Source organism: Micrasema longulum, unplaced genomic scaffold, assembly GCF_059751315.1.
Source record: "Micrasema longulum isolate JH-2025_06_02 unplaced genomic scaffold, ASM5975131v1 h1tg000163l, whole genome shotgun sequence".
Lineage (NCBI taxonomy): Eukaryota > Metazoa > Arthropoda > Insecta > Trichoptera > Brachycentridae > Micrasema > Micrasema longulum.
This window is the reverse complement of record NW_028277368.1, coordinates 2775671-2792698: the sequence shown is the minus strand read 5'-3', so window position 1 is coordinate 2792698 and position 17028 is coordinate 2775671. Positions and strand designations below refer to the sequence as shown.

General features: G+C 31.6%; 1 protein-coding gene across 2 annotated transcripts in view; it reads right to left on the bottom strand.

Annotated features, from left to right (window-relative positions):
- LOC148284062 (peripheral plasma membrane protein CASK-like) overlaps nt 1-17028 on the bottom strand; it is a 431540-nt gene that overhangs the window by 98360 nt on the left and 316152 nt on the right. The window contains exon 11 of one of the 2 annotated variants that reach the window (XM_088242794.1): nt 9669-10019. The exons of the other annotated variant lie outside the window; for it this stretch is intronic. Coding sequence (XP_088098920.1) covers nt 9990-10019 — 30 coding nt within the window. The 3' untranslated portion in view covers nt 9669-9989. Of the gene's footprint in view, nt 1-9668; nt 10020-17028 lie in introns of those variants that run through there. 2 annotated transcript variants of the gene reach the window in all.

Sequence of the window (17028 nt, the reverse complement as noted above, 5' to 3'; positions counted from 1 at the left end):
ACCTTAAAAACAATTACGTTAATAATAATAACGCAAAAATCGATTAAACAATGTTATTTTCCGAAAAATATATATACTCATAAATCAGTACTTTAGAATAAAATAAATTTTGTTTTAATAGAATATATTTAACTGTGATATAATTTTTTCTGTATTTTCATTTATTGTGATAAAAAAATTGAAATAAAGCTCCGTTTTCTAAATCCAGGGCCTATATTACAATCGGAATTTAACATTTTTTTAAAATCAAATCATTTCAATTTCAAACTCTTATTCTTCTACCGTCCTGTGAGCAAGTCACATGTGAAAAGTTGTCTCTCTGATAAATCTTTATCATATACTGCATCAGCGTATTTTGAACCAAGTGAAGTAAGTGTTGCTAAGTGAGGCTAAATTAAACAGTTCATCATCATCTACACGCCGGTATCCGTGCTGCAAAATAGTGAAGTGCTCCATATAAGAAACAATCGGAAGAACTTTAAAAGTGAGTAACAATTTCCATACAGTCCAGTAAACTCTAATTCTCTCTGTTATCAGTGTACAATACCTGAAAGGTATTGAGCTGACCAAACATTTCGTTATTTTATCTAAAAAGTAAAATTAAGTTTTCTGTGTGATAAATAGAAAATGCAGATTTATTTTTTTAACATGTTCAATTATATATTACCGACGAAAATATTTTAATTTTTTATACAAATATACACATGTTTGTACATAAATGTCGATTTTACTTTATATCCCTTTTGCTACCACAACCCAAACGTAAGTTCCTGGGGATTAACTATCAATACGAAACCCCAAATTACAAAAAGTTAGCTGCCGTTTGCAATAAACAAAACTTGTCGGCATTTCTGGCAAAGACAGTGTCTATGTCGGGGTTAACACATTTTTGCAATGTTGTTACCATGCTAGCCACATATTGATTTTAATTCGCTATAATATGTTCAGCACCTTAAATCAATGCTATATCGTTCTAGTCCTATTCCATGGTTTTTGGTTAACACATTGAGATATAATATATAGAGAAAACACTTCATAGAAATCTGAGCTAAAAGGTCGTCCCCGAAGGAAAAGGAATGGCCAGCGGAGGGAGCAAGTATTGTCACGTCGTATCAGGCCGACTTTGACAAGCATAACAAGTAGTACAGTAAAAAGTACGGACTGTTTACATCGGTCTACTGTTAATTCTATTCAGTATGTCGCTCCCTTCTGCATGCGTATCACCTTTGTTTATCGTTTTACTATACACCCGATTAACTGAGCAGGAAAGAGACAGGATATATAAGTACTGGTAACATATAATTAAGACGTTTTTAAATATTAAAATAGCTATTTGAAATAAGTGTTGATTAAAATAAAAACATTGCTTACCGGTGAAAAGTTATACCGTCGCTTTTTCTATCTTTTCCATATCGATTTGTGCTGTATCTTAGCGTACATATAGGCATTTCAGTAATTACAAGGAGAAAAGTAGCCGGCGAACGCTCGCAACAGACTAAAATCTTATTATGGACATTTATACAGATATACAAAAACTAAAATCCAGATCACAGAATGCGTATTTTGGATGGATAAGAGGCCACTGCAAAATTCAATACAATGCAAAAAAAGATGAAAAGGCTCAAAAAGCTACTCTCAAGAAAACAGCTCCTGATTTTGAAAGATTTCCTTTTAGTATTGCCAAAAAAAATAAGAGGCAGAACTCTCAAGCTCTGAAACGACCGGTAAGTGAAACTACTGGACAGATAACTCAAATATTTTTTCCAACAATCTTTCATGCTTTTTATTTCAAGAAAACGCAGCAAGTTGGCTACAAACTGACTCAAATCTTTACAGACCAAGGAGGTTTAATGAGCTATTTTCACCGTTTTAAGCTCTCAGAAATCAATAGCTGTTCATGTAATGACGAGACGCCCCAAGATGTCCCTCATTAGTTGATGCATTGTCCCAATTTTCAGCTTAGAGCAAAGGCAGCTAGAGGCGCGATGTAGAAGTCTGGATGAGGACTTAGAAGATATCGTAGCAGTAATAAGTCATAAGGATGAAGTAATATCATACATGGTAAAAATAGTAAAGGTTAATGTTGAAATAAATAAAAATAGAACTCAAAATGCCGAACGCTCTCAAAGAGGAACGGAAGGTCTGTTGATGCCTTTCAATAGTCCGGCTTCTCTTGTATGAGTTTTCACCACCAGATCCTCAGAGAAATAAGAAGAAACATACTTTAATATAAGCCTTGCACATAATAAGGTTTGCGAAAAATTATTTAATTAAAAAAGAAAAAAGACAAATCAGGTCTATCAAACATTTGCTAATCGGCTGTATATTGAAGGAACATATTTCGAACTATAATGTTTACTCTAGTTATATACCTCAATGGATATAACAGAGAATTCGATGCTTTTAACTCATTAAATTTTTTTTTTAAAGTAAGATTATCACTTTTCGATCATGATTCTGACACGTTTTTTTTTGTGACTTGACAAATTTCTGCCTGCATAACCCCCCCTCCGTCCATTAAAGAATGAGATGCTTACATAAAAAAATGTTTTGAAATAATTGTAACTATCTTTGAAGATGCCCGCTTGGCAAAAATGTTTGATGCACCATAAAAAAAACAAATCTAAACAAGAGCTTGCATCCGAAAACCTGAATCATAAATTGGAAAAAAAAACATGCACAGTTTCCGGCATTATAATATACGAGTGTCGTACATCGGCACTTAGAAAGAGTCTGTCGGCCATTTCATAAAACTTTATATTAAAGAGCGTTCTCTGTTACACGATTCAAATCCGAGTCAAGTAGGGCTGTTAAAGTTGTTAAAGTCACACTTATAATTGTAAGCATTGTAGATAAAAAATAACATTATAAATAATTGCAAGAATTTTTATAACTGATGATTTATTAGATGTCAAACGTTAGAAAATAAGTGATCGTTTAAATTAATACGATATTTTTAGATTTACAAATTATATGGAACAAAAAAACCTTATCAAAGGGTAATAATGAAGAGTGACGAAAAACACCTCACGATTCAGAAAAGTGGTACATTAATATTAAATCAATTTTGGAAATCCACAATAAGCAATTATTAAAAAACAATTATCACTTTCCATTGTGACTCTCTAATTAGGTTTTTTTGATCCAAACAATTTATAAATCTAAAAATACCGTATAAAATTGTAAATCAAACTTAAGTAAACGATCACTTAATCTCTTACGTTTGACATTTCATAGGTTATCGATTATAAAAATGCTTACAGTTATTTAACTATCGAAACTTCTGATAGTTCATTTTATTTAAGTTTGATATTTTTTATTTAAGTCCGGTGGTTTATTTTATTGATAGTTAATTTAAAATTGTACCAACTCTCCTAAAGAATCCTTAAAAACTACTGGCGAACATTACCCGTGACACGTGTATGACAAAGACTAAGCTCTACACAGCCAAATATAGCCAAAGATCTCTTTCTAAATGCCGACGTACGATATATATTTCCAGGTACTGTTATAAGTATTGTACAGTAAATACCTTGACCATATTCCATTTTCGAAAAATTCTTTGTTGAAATATCCATCAACAATAAAAATTTAATAAAAAGTTAAAACGATAGAAAAGAACAAGCGCGCTATTTTACAGCCATATCATTTGTCTCATGGACACAATAAATGCTAAAATTATGCTCTGGGGAAAAAATAACCTATCTAATTTCCAGCCAAAGTGTCACCATTAAAGATATTAAAACAAATACACTCCAGCTGTATCATAAACAAAACCATCAAGAAATTTGAAGGGCATCGAGAGAAGGGTTGTTTTCCCTTTCAGGCGAAAATCTCATAAAACCGCGAATTCCCCAATGAAAATTAATACACTCGTATATGTGCTATATGCTAAAACAGGAAGGGTCAGCTACGTTTCAAATTATTTATTAATTTTGCGATTTCATAATATTTACATAGTGTATGAATTTTAAAGAACTTATGGTGAATTGGGCTCAATTCGCCTTAAGCACAATAGCATCACGGCTTATTTAAACTTGTAATCTACTACAACTTGATTTATATTATCAACCATATTTGTGTACGATCAGAACGTATTGGTCATTAATGGAATAATTAATAAATTATATTACAATGTGATTTATTTTAAAAAAGCATTAGTAATAGCTCAAAGGAAATGAACATTACTTTTTGCTGCAGTATTTCATTCTTTGGACTGGACCTAAAGCGTAAGACTAATCACATCACATGTACGTATTTGTTAATTTACTAATATTATTTAAACAGGTACAGTTGCAATAAAATACAACTAAAAAAATTCAATAAAAGACAAACATGAAATAATAATGACTACCTCAATACAAGATCTGGTATATATTAATGATTGTTTAAATCTAGAAAGACTTACACCAAAAAAGTCCAGATCTTGTCCTCAAGTTTACGATCCGACACGATTGGGACATTGGTGTATGCAAGTCATAGTTTGTGCTGTGCTGATTGAGGAACAGTACCTTATTATTTCGCAACCGGCGGATCGGAACATCGAACGTATAAAATGAAAAGGATACGATGCAGTGAAATATCAATACAGTGCGCTATGCATCACTGAGTGCGGACAAATTATGATCACAATGATAAAAAAAAAACAACAAAGATCAATGCACCCTTATTTTAACGCGCCGCACCGTGTGAACAGTGCCACCCGTCTAAAATAAGCCCTGGGCCGACATGGTAAAATTTGGGTGGATTTATTTTAACATCATTTTTATTTTTTACTACTACTACTCACAGGTAAAATCCTGCAAAAGGAAATTACGTAAAAATAAGTTAGCCTCATAATTCTGGTTAGTGTGTTTACGTGCTATTTAATAAGTCAAAATAATTTACAAAAACAGTAATTGTACAATAAAATCAATCCACCTACATAAGCCGGAATTAAAAAAAGGAGATCGGGTTTAAGAAACATACTGCCGGCCTTATCTTCTTTGTAGAGCGTCGTCTCTGTCGCACGAGTCATGCATCCGTATGAATGTATGTATGCGTCGTCTTTGTCATACGTTCATTCATACAGACACCTGACTCGTGCGACAGAGATGACGCTCTACAAAGTCGGCCCGATGTATTTTATTTACTGCCGAGTACTGTACATGATTTTATCGTGCACTATAAATTTGTACCACCGCGTGAAATAGACCTAACTTTGCCGATTAAAAATATAGTAACGATCAGTTTATACCCTCCTTTGAATACAAAAGAGAATATTATATAATATTGAACCGGGTTGTGGTCCCGTGGTAGTATTGTGGACTTACGGACCAAAGGTCCGAGGTTCAAATCCCAAGTTATTTACGACCTATAGAAAATGGTCTGAAAATTTAAAAATTTGAGTCAATAATTTGAACTGTTTCTCTTTTTCACTCAAAAAAAAATGTGGCTATACCTTATACGTATTTATTTTCCTTACTTTTTTATTTGTCTCGTGTTTTTCCATAAAGCACACACGCTACTTGAGCGCGCTTTAGAGAGGCTTATATAAACAAGACCAACCCCTTTCGCTAAGGGTAGGAAAACATATCTTACCGCATTGCTTCTCTCTTATTAGCCAAGGTAGTCGTAATGTAACTTAAAAGGAATCAAAGCGGTTAGTATGTTTTCAGGTGACACTATTATTTTTTTTGCAACATACATAACAAGCAATTATTTTAATTTTGATATAATGTTTTTATCAACAATATTTTGAGTATGTCCAATTGTTTGAAGACAGGCTGGATCTCCTCCCTTGGAAGTAATTGAGATCTATGTCTGTTGCAACACAGAGGGAAAACATTTTTGAGAAGGGATATATGGAATTCTAGGCATTTACAGGGCTGATAATCTATCATCGCCTGGTTGAAGTGGAAATTTCACACACTGTGAAACAAATACCATTCTACCTATGTTTAAAATCCACATTAATTCATGAAGAAATATGGATTTTTTAACATAGGCGGAATAGGGAATGTTAAATAGTATGTAAAGTAGCCACGTAAACCGGCACATGACACAATGACAGGTCACAAACCCTGTAAAAGACTAGGATTCCATATTCCCTATTCAAAAGTTTCTTCCCTCTCTGTTCCAACATTTATATTTTTATTTGTAATATTCTTATATTGTTGTTCTTTTTTTCCAAAAAAAAAGCAAATTTTTTCAGAAGAAAGTATTTTTAATAATTGAATATAAAATTTTTGGAAGTCAATAAAATTTAAATCGAAATATTTTAGTGTTATCAAGTCAAATGAACCAAACTTTGCGGGAAATAATAGCAATTTAATAAGCTTACACATTATATTTCTTTACAGAGAATACATTCACGACTTACAAATCTTTTATCAGAAAAAATATACATGTTTTGAAAATGCAAAATGTATTAATAATAATCATAACAAAAATATTTTTAAATTTATATACTTACGCAAAATTCACGCTTGTACTCCATTCGAAGAAATCGTTATTTATTATGTAATAATTTATTTAGTTTAAAATCTAATAAAAATCACTACAAGAAGTATTATGCTTATTTAATAATTCAATATTCTTTTACAATTAATAATAATTTAATCTACTTTTCAAAGTAAGATAATTCCGACTCTTCAAAACACTTCACAGCACTTGAAACGTGTCACAAACGAGAAAAAGCTTCACTTAAACAATGTCATTCTTATATTACATGTCATTTTGAAACAGAGGCCCAACAACTCACAATGCAATGCGAACCTATTCATGAACGTTTGTATTTCTGAAACTATTGTGTGTAGGGAACTTTAGTTTTCAGAGTATATCTATGGGCGTATCTACTTTAATTCTACGTTTGAAAGATTGTGATATTTTGATCGTATCTATTGTTAATTTTGACGTTTAACTGTCATTATTTTTGTTCGACTGGTATCTCTACGGATCGGACCGCACGGCCACCCGGCTACGAGGAATTCGGCTACTGACGGCTACGTAGAAAGATAGGTTTGTCAACGCCTCGTACAGAACGCTTTCTGCGTGGTCCGGAAGGCGGCACTGCGCAAGCTTTTTAGCGCGGAAAATTATGGCTCGATTCGAAAAATAATTGTGGTTATTAAAATACGTAGTCGTCGAATTATTTCGTGTAATTTATTCATCAAAAAACACCTTTTCTTAAGAACATTTTTTTGGAAAGCGCTTTTTTTAGATTTAGGATATTATAATCATTCTTGCATATGCAGGCGGTACAATATGGTTTGGGATATACGAGTATAATAACACAAATTATAAAGATATGTAAGGGAATTTAACGGTAATTTATTACCTATAGGTCTACCTTTCATAATTTATTATTAAGTCATATCTCGTAACGCTTTTTTTACTTTTTGAATCGGTTTTCTTAACTTTTTTCTATTATTTAAGCTTTACTTACAAGTTATTTTATTTCAAAGTGGTCTTTTTAAAGAAAAAAAATTTTTTTAAAGAAATTACTCGCTAAACCTCTATTTGGAGGCTTTTTATCAGGTAGGAAATAGGGGAAATGGAAAGAGGTAATGAAATATACACCACAATACCAAGATTAATTGAGCGAAAACAAATCTTGGATTTTTTTTTTGCAACTGGTGGGAATCACAGTTAACCTAGACAGTTATCTGTGTCATGGCGCCACGGTGCCTGTTTTGGAGGACACAATAAAAAAAATGTATTCTCCTTCATTATTTTACAACAAAATAATCAATCATTAATTGAATCTTCACCGTACACTACGCAAATTTTGCAGCTTTGGCAGTTTTAGCCTCTCGATTGAACGCGAACAGAAGAAGGTGTCGAAATTTCTCATTTTTGCCTACTTGACTACAGAATAAATAATCCAGAAAAATCTTTTACCACAAAAGTATAAAAGATTTTAGGAATTATTATGTATTGTTAATAAATCATTATTATTGTTATTAATTTACTATCACTTAACAAAAAAACAAAAAAAATAGTGCACCAAAGAAATTTGAAAGAAACGGAAAAGATTTACAAGCTTGTGATCTGTTATTGGCTGGCTATTTAAGTCGCCATTTTACACACAATGTAATAATTTCCATTCTGCCTTTGTTTCTACATCCACATTTCTTCCATCTGTTGATTTTTGAGAAATCAATTTGGTGTTGATATAATAACCCTTCTGCCCGGGTATTTATTAAAATATACACAAAATAAAAGATTTATTTACTCACGCAGGTACTTACCAAAATTAAAACGCGGCAAGATATTTTTTTATTGCTGGTACCCCGAAATACGTTTCTATTTATTTCTGTTTATATAAGTAGTTGACGTTACACAGAAAAAATCGTTTTTGTTAGTTTGACGGCTGTTTTATTTGCTTTCAGAGCGAATTGTTGTGGTTCCTTTAAATTATATTTTTACACAGTTTATACAAATATCACGTATATTTGATTGGAGTAATATAATATGATGAATTTACTAGGCAATTTCTGAAAATCTCAACCGCATTAATAAAGGTTTTAGTTCGTCAATTCGGTGTCGATAAGGTAAAGAGAGTTAAGTCAAGGAATATATTAATGTTTATTTGTTGACTTATCTCGCTTTACCGTATCAACACATAATAAACGAGCTAAAACCTTTATTGATGCGAGTGAGATTTTCAGAAATTGCCTAGTAAATTCAACAAACATGTTTTATTTTACGACAATCAAATATATGTGATATTTGTATAAACTGTGCAAAAATATAATTTAAAGTAACCACAACAATTTGCTTTGAAAACAAATAAAACAGCCGTCAAACTAACAAAAACGAACTTTTCTGTGTAATATCAACTACTTACATAAACAGAAATAAAAAAAAATGTATTTCGGGGTACCAACAATTAAATAATAACTCCCCGCTTTTTAATTTCGGTAAGTACCTACGTGTGTAAATAAATCTTTAATTTTGTGTATATTTTCATAAACACCCGAGCAAAAGAGTTATTTGAGATGTTACTATTAATTTGGATCAAACGGCTTTTATTAACATCAGTTATTATACAAGAAATACAACACATATGAATTTAGCTTATTATGATAAAATAACTTTATATTTCAATAGACATATCGATTTTACTATTTCCGGATAATCATTTCTTTTATTGAAAATCCAATAATGCCAGAATTTATTAATACATGGTTTAAAGGATATTAAATCAATGTTATTTTATTGATTGACAAGGATAACGAGAAAAAAGCTTTTTCAGGGATTCCGCAATAGTTGAAAAGGTTTTCAAATTTCACTAGGGTATTTTGATATGACAGAAATAAGCCGAATAATGTGTTAGAAGAATTTTGAAGAGTTTGTAATAAATTTGTTTTTGGTTTGGCGACAAAGTAATTTAGAAAATTTCATTTCATTTCCAAGTTTGAATAAAACCCAAATAACGAAAAATAATAAGAAAGGCGTCGTGGCGCAGTTGGTAAGACGGCCAACTGTGAAACTGGCGTGGCGGGTTCGATTCTCGCCAGTTGCAAGAAAAAAATCAAAGAAAGATTTTTTTCTCAATTGTTCTAGGTTCTGTGGTGTATTTTTTATTACCCCCTCTATTCCATTTGCTGACAAGCCTATAAATAAAGTCTAAGCGGGTTATTCCTGTTAAAAAAATAAACTTAAAAAACCCAAAATTTCTTCGATTTTTTTCTGATTTATTAAGCCTCGTGTTGTTCACTTTCTTTTTAGGTATTTCAGATTGTATTTCAGATTGTATTACAGCTGATGATGGACGCGTGTGATCCGAAACGTCGAAAAAGAGTGCAAACGAATTACAGAATAATAACCCAGACAAACTCATTGTGCAATAAATGTGATTATTACAGTTTATTTTTTCTATGTATTTAATATAAATACAGTCTGTTTATTTCAAAATAAAAACATATACAAGAAACATAAATGAGTTATTTATTAGAAAGTAAAAATACAGAACTTACCTTATAAACATTCTTGGCCTTAAACTCTCAGGCTCTTGGAAGTATTTGAAATCTTACCTGTAACAATCAATTATAATTTAATTAGCATGTTGATAGTTTAAGGTAGTATCCTGGAAACACGAACATTTATAATCTATATTATGAAATTGAAAATACGAATATGATTGTTAGTCCGTCACAGGAACTCTTACGAAACGAAAGGTTATAGCAAAGTGAAATTCGGATTCTAAATTAACAGTGCTATTTTCGAGTCTAATTTTCCTCAGATTCGAACTTTTAAACGGTAAGTGTAGCGACGTCAAATATAAACCAACCAATATCCAAAATGTCGTTTTTGTTTCAATTTTTTCTCGGACTTTTTAGGTATAAAATTAGATGTTAACGTTATATCGACGTGAAATTTCAAATCCTTATTCAGCTTTCCATTATGTAGTGTTCCAACTCAACACAGGGCCTCTGTCCTCATCAAGTTTGGGATACGTTATAATATTTTTTTTGTAATATCTATGTATTTGTATGAATAAAATAAAATAAATAAATTTCAAAATGGGTACGAGCTCAATTTATATTTTCTTAAATTTTTTATATTCTTATATTGTTCAATTTATAAAATCATAAAAATAAAAATACGAATTTTGTGTTACTGAACTTTTATTTAAAATTTTGAAATTATATGGGTAATAATGAAAAACACATATATTTTGCTATGGTGAAAAAATATATAAATAAAATTGGATATACGTATTTTTATTATTATTATGAAAATGTAGTTCCACGAAGAAATGTCATTAAGAAAACTCAAGTTAACATTCGTTAATCAATCATTAATGTTGATCTTAACGTTAATCAATTCATTAATGTAAAATATTTCTAAAGAAATTATGGTTATCCATTAGTTAAGAAAGTTTAATATTTCTCTCTTATATGTATGTAACATTGTAAAATGCACTTGGATGGAACACCTTAATGCAATTTGGGGTCCATTTTTATCAAGCACGATAAGATAATGACATTTATTAGTAGCCTTGAACACGAGTGAATTCGTTTGAGCTCATTATTATTCACGGGAGTGGGATTTTAAAAGGGATTTTCACAGCATGTAGGAGCCGATAGTATCACAATTTCTTCATTAAATTGTATAATCTGCATTAAATCTTATTATATAAGCATCCAAGGGCGCGAGTTGCACTTTGTTTTGTAATAAATGGGTAGCAATGTTTTAATGTGTTATTGTTTTCGTCAATTTTTGTCAGGCGCTCAACGGAATCAGTTCTGCGGAGTGTAATTTTTTTGCATTTCGGTAGTTTTAAAACGTGTTCGGATTTGTAATGTGATTATGTTATATATTTACGAACAAAAAAATAATTTTATCAATATAGATAATTAAAAAATGTTCAGACAGTTATAAACTTCCAACTTCTGTTGAGGGCCAAAAGTAGTATGGAATTTTTTTTTAATTAATTTTTACGTTCAATGCAATCCAAAAGACAAATTTTTAGACCCCTTTCATTTTGATATCTAAAAAAAAAAAAACTTCCGATAATGTATTATCGGCCCACTCTAATGCATATACATCTACGTTCATGTCGCGGCATCTTTCAACAAGCAATTGAATCAATCAATTGAAATAAAAGACATTATTTTTTCTAATTATTCGTTTTAAACCCTATATAATAATGATAACGTACGATGTCAACAAAAATATTAAAAAACAATCAAGCTGTTTTTTCGTAAGGGTAGAGAGAAAAGAACACAACTTTTTTAGTTTCGATCCTGCAAAACTGCGTTTATTTGGTATTTCGAATTTCAATTACTTTTCGGTGGGACAGAAATTTTAGGACAGGTTTATTTTACACGGGTTTATATTATATTTATGCAGTACATTTATTTTTTACCTTTTCACTTTAAAGTATTAAGCGGACATTTTTTTAGTTTTTTTTTCTCTCAAATTGATGATTTTCAATGCTAATGATGGTTGGCGGGAGATGATTGAACAACCTTGGAAAAAAGCTATTTAATTATCGTTCTCCGAAGAAATTTGTAATTCGGGGAACGACCGGGGAACCCTTAGTTTTTAATATATTTTTGTGAGCGTGGGAAATTTTTTTTTTTAATTTCGGATCAACAAAATGTTCTACAGTCAATGTGTAGTTGTTTTACCAGCAGGACATTACAGAATTTTAAAAATATACACTTCTGCCCATATGTTTCGCCTCGTGGATTATGCTATTTGGTACTATTCCCCTTGACAGTGTAACCTGAATATCATAAATTTTACCCAGTTACTTCAATCTGTCTTGTCTTGCGTACAGATCTCGCTGCCATTTACTTTCAGTGCTGCAGAAGAGGGTTTACTTATTACATTTAATGACATTATTCTTATTCTTAGAGGTGAGGATCAGTGCTATGCAAGCTTCTGACGTCACTACAACCTGTGAAAATGTATTGTGACAGGTCCTCGTGAATAGTTCTCGCCTTCCAAGCTCAGGTCTATAAAGAGCTTGGAAGGCGAGAGTTAACATTTTACTATATCTACCCCTCCATATCCGTAAAATATCGGGCTATTACATAGATAGGGGACGAGTTCTTTAACATCCCCGGAGGATGAGGCTCATTTTATAATGTAAAGCATCACATTCACATATTATGTGTTTATGTGTTTCTTCATCTCCACTGCAGAACCTTCATCTAGAAATTTTGGAAAAGTTAATTCTAGCAAGGTGTTTGTTCAATCTGCAATGCCCTGAGCGAGCTCTAGTGATAATCGTCACTTGATTTGGGCTGAGCTTTATTAGGTTAAAGGGAAAACTTTACTAGTACCCTTTTATAAATTCGTTCGTATGGTGCTGATCAGGTATTTTTTGCCAGAGCATCACGCTCTGTTTTCTAGCCCATGATCTCAGCTCATTATTCAATAAAATAGTCTATTTTTTTACCCACATAGTCTAGAGACTTGTCGGTGGAACACAAATTTTTAAAACGGGTTCATTCTACTCATAAACATTGTCATATAATATAAACATACCTAAATGTAAAATAAATTAATTTTTTGCCTCTAAACATCAACGTTTCATGTGTGTCCAAATGTTTGTAGACAGGCTGGATTACCTCCCAGGGGAGTTATTTAAATCTTAATTTGTTGGAATGTACTTTTTAAAAAATCAACAGATGGAAGAGTAGAGGAAATGTGGATGTTTAAACATAGGCAAAATGGTGAATGTTACTCGGTGAGTGAAGTGGCAACATAAACCAGCCAACGACAGGCTTTATACCCTGTCAATGCGTAAACTTCGATATTCCTTTCTCAAAAAAATTTCTTGTCTCTGTTGCAACCAATTTAGACCTTTAAACATATTTACTTTATAGTTTTAGTACTAAGGATCTTCCATGTTAACAAAGATTTTCGATAGATTATTGAACAACCTTAGAATTACAAAATTTAATGTCCTCTACTTTCATATTACGTACGCACGAAGATTAATCTCTGACTTTTGACATGTTCATCTTCAAGTGTTTGTTGAACTTAATCAGGCTTGTCTTTTCACAAAGAGGACTTTCTTCATCATCAGCTCCAACTCGGAAATAAGAAATCAGAGCTATTTCTTTGTTTGATAGCAATACTACTGAAATATATGGAATTGTATTTTGATAAAGAGTGTGAATAAATAAATAAATAAATAAATAAATAAATATGAAGACCTACCATAAAAAGAAGAAAATATTATATCGTCACAATTTCTCTATCAACACCCACCAAGGCATAGGGCACTGCATATGTAACACATATGCAGGGTATCTATATCAGAGAGGGTTTTCACAAAAATGGCGCTACATAAATTATCCAAATATAATTAATATGTATTAAATTACGGTAAATCCAGTCCTTGCCTACAAAAATTTGGACAAACTCAAAATATTGTTGATAAATCCACCTGGTCCATGAAGAAGTATTGAAATTGAAAAATTAACATTTTCAGGCGTTGCCTAGTATGTAGGTGAAATAATTAAATTAGATGAATCTGATCCGCATAAATAAAGGTTTCAGCTCTTTAACTTCACAAACATCAACAGATGAAAGAATCGAAGGAATATAGATGTTCAAATATGGGCACAATGGTGAATGTTACAAAGTGTGTAAAGTGGATACTTAAACCAGCCAATGACAGGCCATAGGCCCTGTACATGCCTAGACTTCTGTATTACCTCCTCTTAAATGTTCTTCATCTCTGTTGTAATATCTTAATGTAACGTAGTCAATTTAACGCTTCAGGTGCCAGTCTAGAAACTGTGAAATATTCCATTACAACCACCTTATAAATAAATCCTATACGGCAAACTTGCTAGAAATCGAACCCGGAACCTCAAGCATTTTTATCATACGCATTAACCACAACACTACGAGGTGGACTTATCTTCACTCGATATCATATTTCAGAATTTTTATGTGAAAGTAGCCAAGGGTCGTAAATGCTCGTTCAGGTTTCCGGTTCAATTTACACACGAAATTGTAATTTTCGTCCGATTGAAGCAGACAAAATATTGATTGATTCGCTAAACGTTATACGTAAAACTAGCCAATATAGCTTAGCTAGGAGAATAAATGAATATTTAGATAAAATCCCTCAAATAATATAATTTACACAGAAAAAGTTACATTTCTCGGTATTTTTCAATGGGCTCTGTAAATATTATGCTGCCCAGGCTTAAAAGTTTAAAAACGCTGTGGCTCGAGATTTTAAAACCTAAATATTAAAAATAATTCCTCTTTTTGTTTTTCTAACTGAAATAGATATTTTCTTATCATCACGAATTGCAACAGCCACTTTTTTTATTTTGTAAATTTGTTACATAAAAATAGTATACATACTTAATAACAGGGAATCTATATAAAACTAATTAATGTAAAATAAAAACGGAGTGCTAACATGGCTCAGCATGTTCTAAGTTAGAGATTTCTTATCTATAGAGCATAAGTAGTCCTATACTAATAAAACAATAACATCAAAAAGAAAAACTAAAACTACTTAATTATAAATGCCTAGCCAATCAAATGTTAGAAATTAATAATCGTTACTATACAAATATAAAGTACATATATATGCCAAGAATACATGTTACTTAAACATAAATAATATAGTATCTAACAAAAAACAAATAAAAAGTTTTAAAATACATAAAAATAAAAACAATATGTGTACTAATTATAGAAAGTATTACGTTTATTGATCTACATATATTATTTTTTTTAAATCTCGCTACACTATTTACAAGTGCAGTTATTTTTATTTAAAAATTTGTTTTACATTTTGAGTCTTTTATATATGGAAATAAATCATTAAATATTTTTGGAGCAATTACATTATGTTGCTTTTTACCAAAGGCGGTTGACACAAATGGGACAATACAGTTAATTTGTGTTGCTGAACGAGTGTTTATATTTTGTTGGGTTCTTTTAACCTCACTTATTTTATCTCAAAATTTAAGTAGTAGGCACCTCACAAACAATTGTCTTACATCAAATATATTTAACTCAGCGAATAGATCTTCCGTTGGATACCTTTACCGTTGGTTGCATCGTCTGCATAGCATGTGATGTTAACGACCTTATCTCCCTTAGTTCTAGATTTACACCACTTCCATCATTCTTGAAGGCGTTTTTCTATTATTATTTAAGAAGATGAAAGTGCAAGAAAAGTTTTTTGGTTAATCATCATCATCATTCCCTTTCCGGATCTAATGGTGCATAAGGCATGCATTGGTACACCAATCGTAGCGCATCTTGATCATTTTTGTTACATTAATGCAAGATAATCAATCTAACGTTTCAGGTACCAGTTCAGGGACTATCTTGTGTAAAAACACCCTTTCAAATAAATATTGCATATCAACCATGTTGGGAATCGAACCCGTGACCCCTTACATAATAGGCAAACGCGCTGACCATTACACCACGAAGCTGACAGAATTTTGGTTAATATATCTTATTGTTATATGTTTAGAAATAAAGGCGTTCAATTTGTTTTGGTTCTTTGAACGTGCTTTTTTGTTAAATGTTAATATTATTTTAGACCCGAATTGAATTGTTCTGAATCCATGAATCCTGGGAATGATAATCATTTGTATTTTATGATGTATAAAACAAATAATATTTTATCATACCCAATGTATTATTCATTTTTTTTAGTAATATTTTTAAGATTTACCCAGACCCAAATAAAACCGTAATAGAAAAAACACAATAAAAATATACGCACGTTCGTAAATGGACCATCACAAATAGTAAATTTGTATTTTATTTTGCAGAAAATATACAACAGGAAACCAGAGCAAAATGAAATGTGATGCCAACCACGCCTTCTTTGCTTTTTTTCTACCGCACGTAAAAACGTAATGCGTTTATATAAATACAATATCTCTTTATATATCATCCTTCTTATTAATGCAGACCCGGTCGCTGGCCTTAATGGTGACGCGTTTTATTTATTTTTTGCATAATTTTTTCCCGTATTAGCTTTTATTGGCTCATGACGGGGCTATACTTACTCCGAAATATAAATATGCCAGTAAGTTCAGAGTGAATAGTACAAATTAAAGAAGCCGAAAAGTTTCCGAATTGTCTAGAAAGGTTCAAAACATGTGTTGACCTTTTTTACTTATTAACCATTACAGGTGCCACTACTACTACTTCCATCACGCCACTTCCCCGTAGGGGTAGGCAGATAGAAAGGACCGTCACACACGTCTATCCTGGCATACATTCCAAGCTTCTTCCACATTCATACATCTTGTCATACATGCCCTTCTGTTCTGCCTGCTTTTGACATGACCAGACTTAAGATTTTGATTTATTTTTTATTTTATTTGTTTGTTATATTTATTGTATTAAGAAAAAACTACAGTTGTTATATAAGAATACAAAACGATGGCTATACCTGTTGGAAGGGCTACCGCCATGCTAAACAACGTCGCTCTGAATGTTGACCTGTTCCATGTTATCCTACGAGGTTTTTAAAAGCAAGATTCTCCTACTACTGACAAAAGTCCCTATTTTTATGCCTTTTATTTT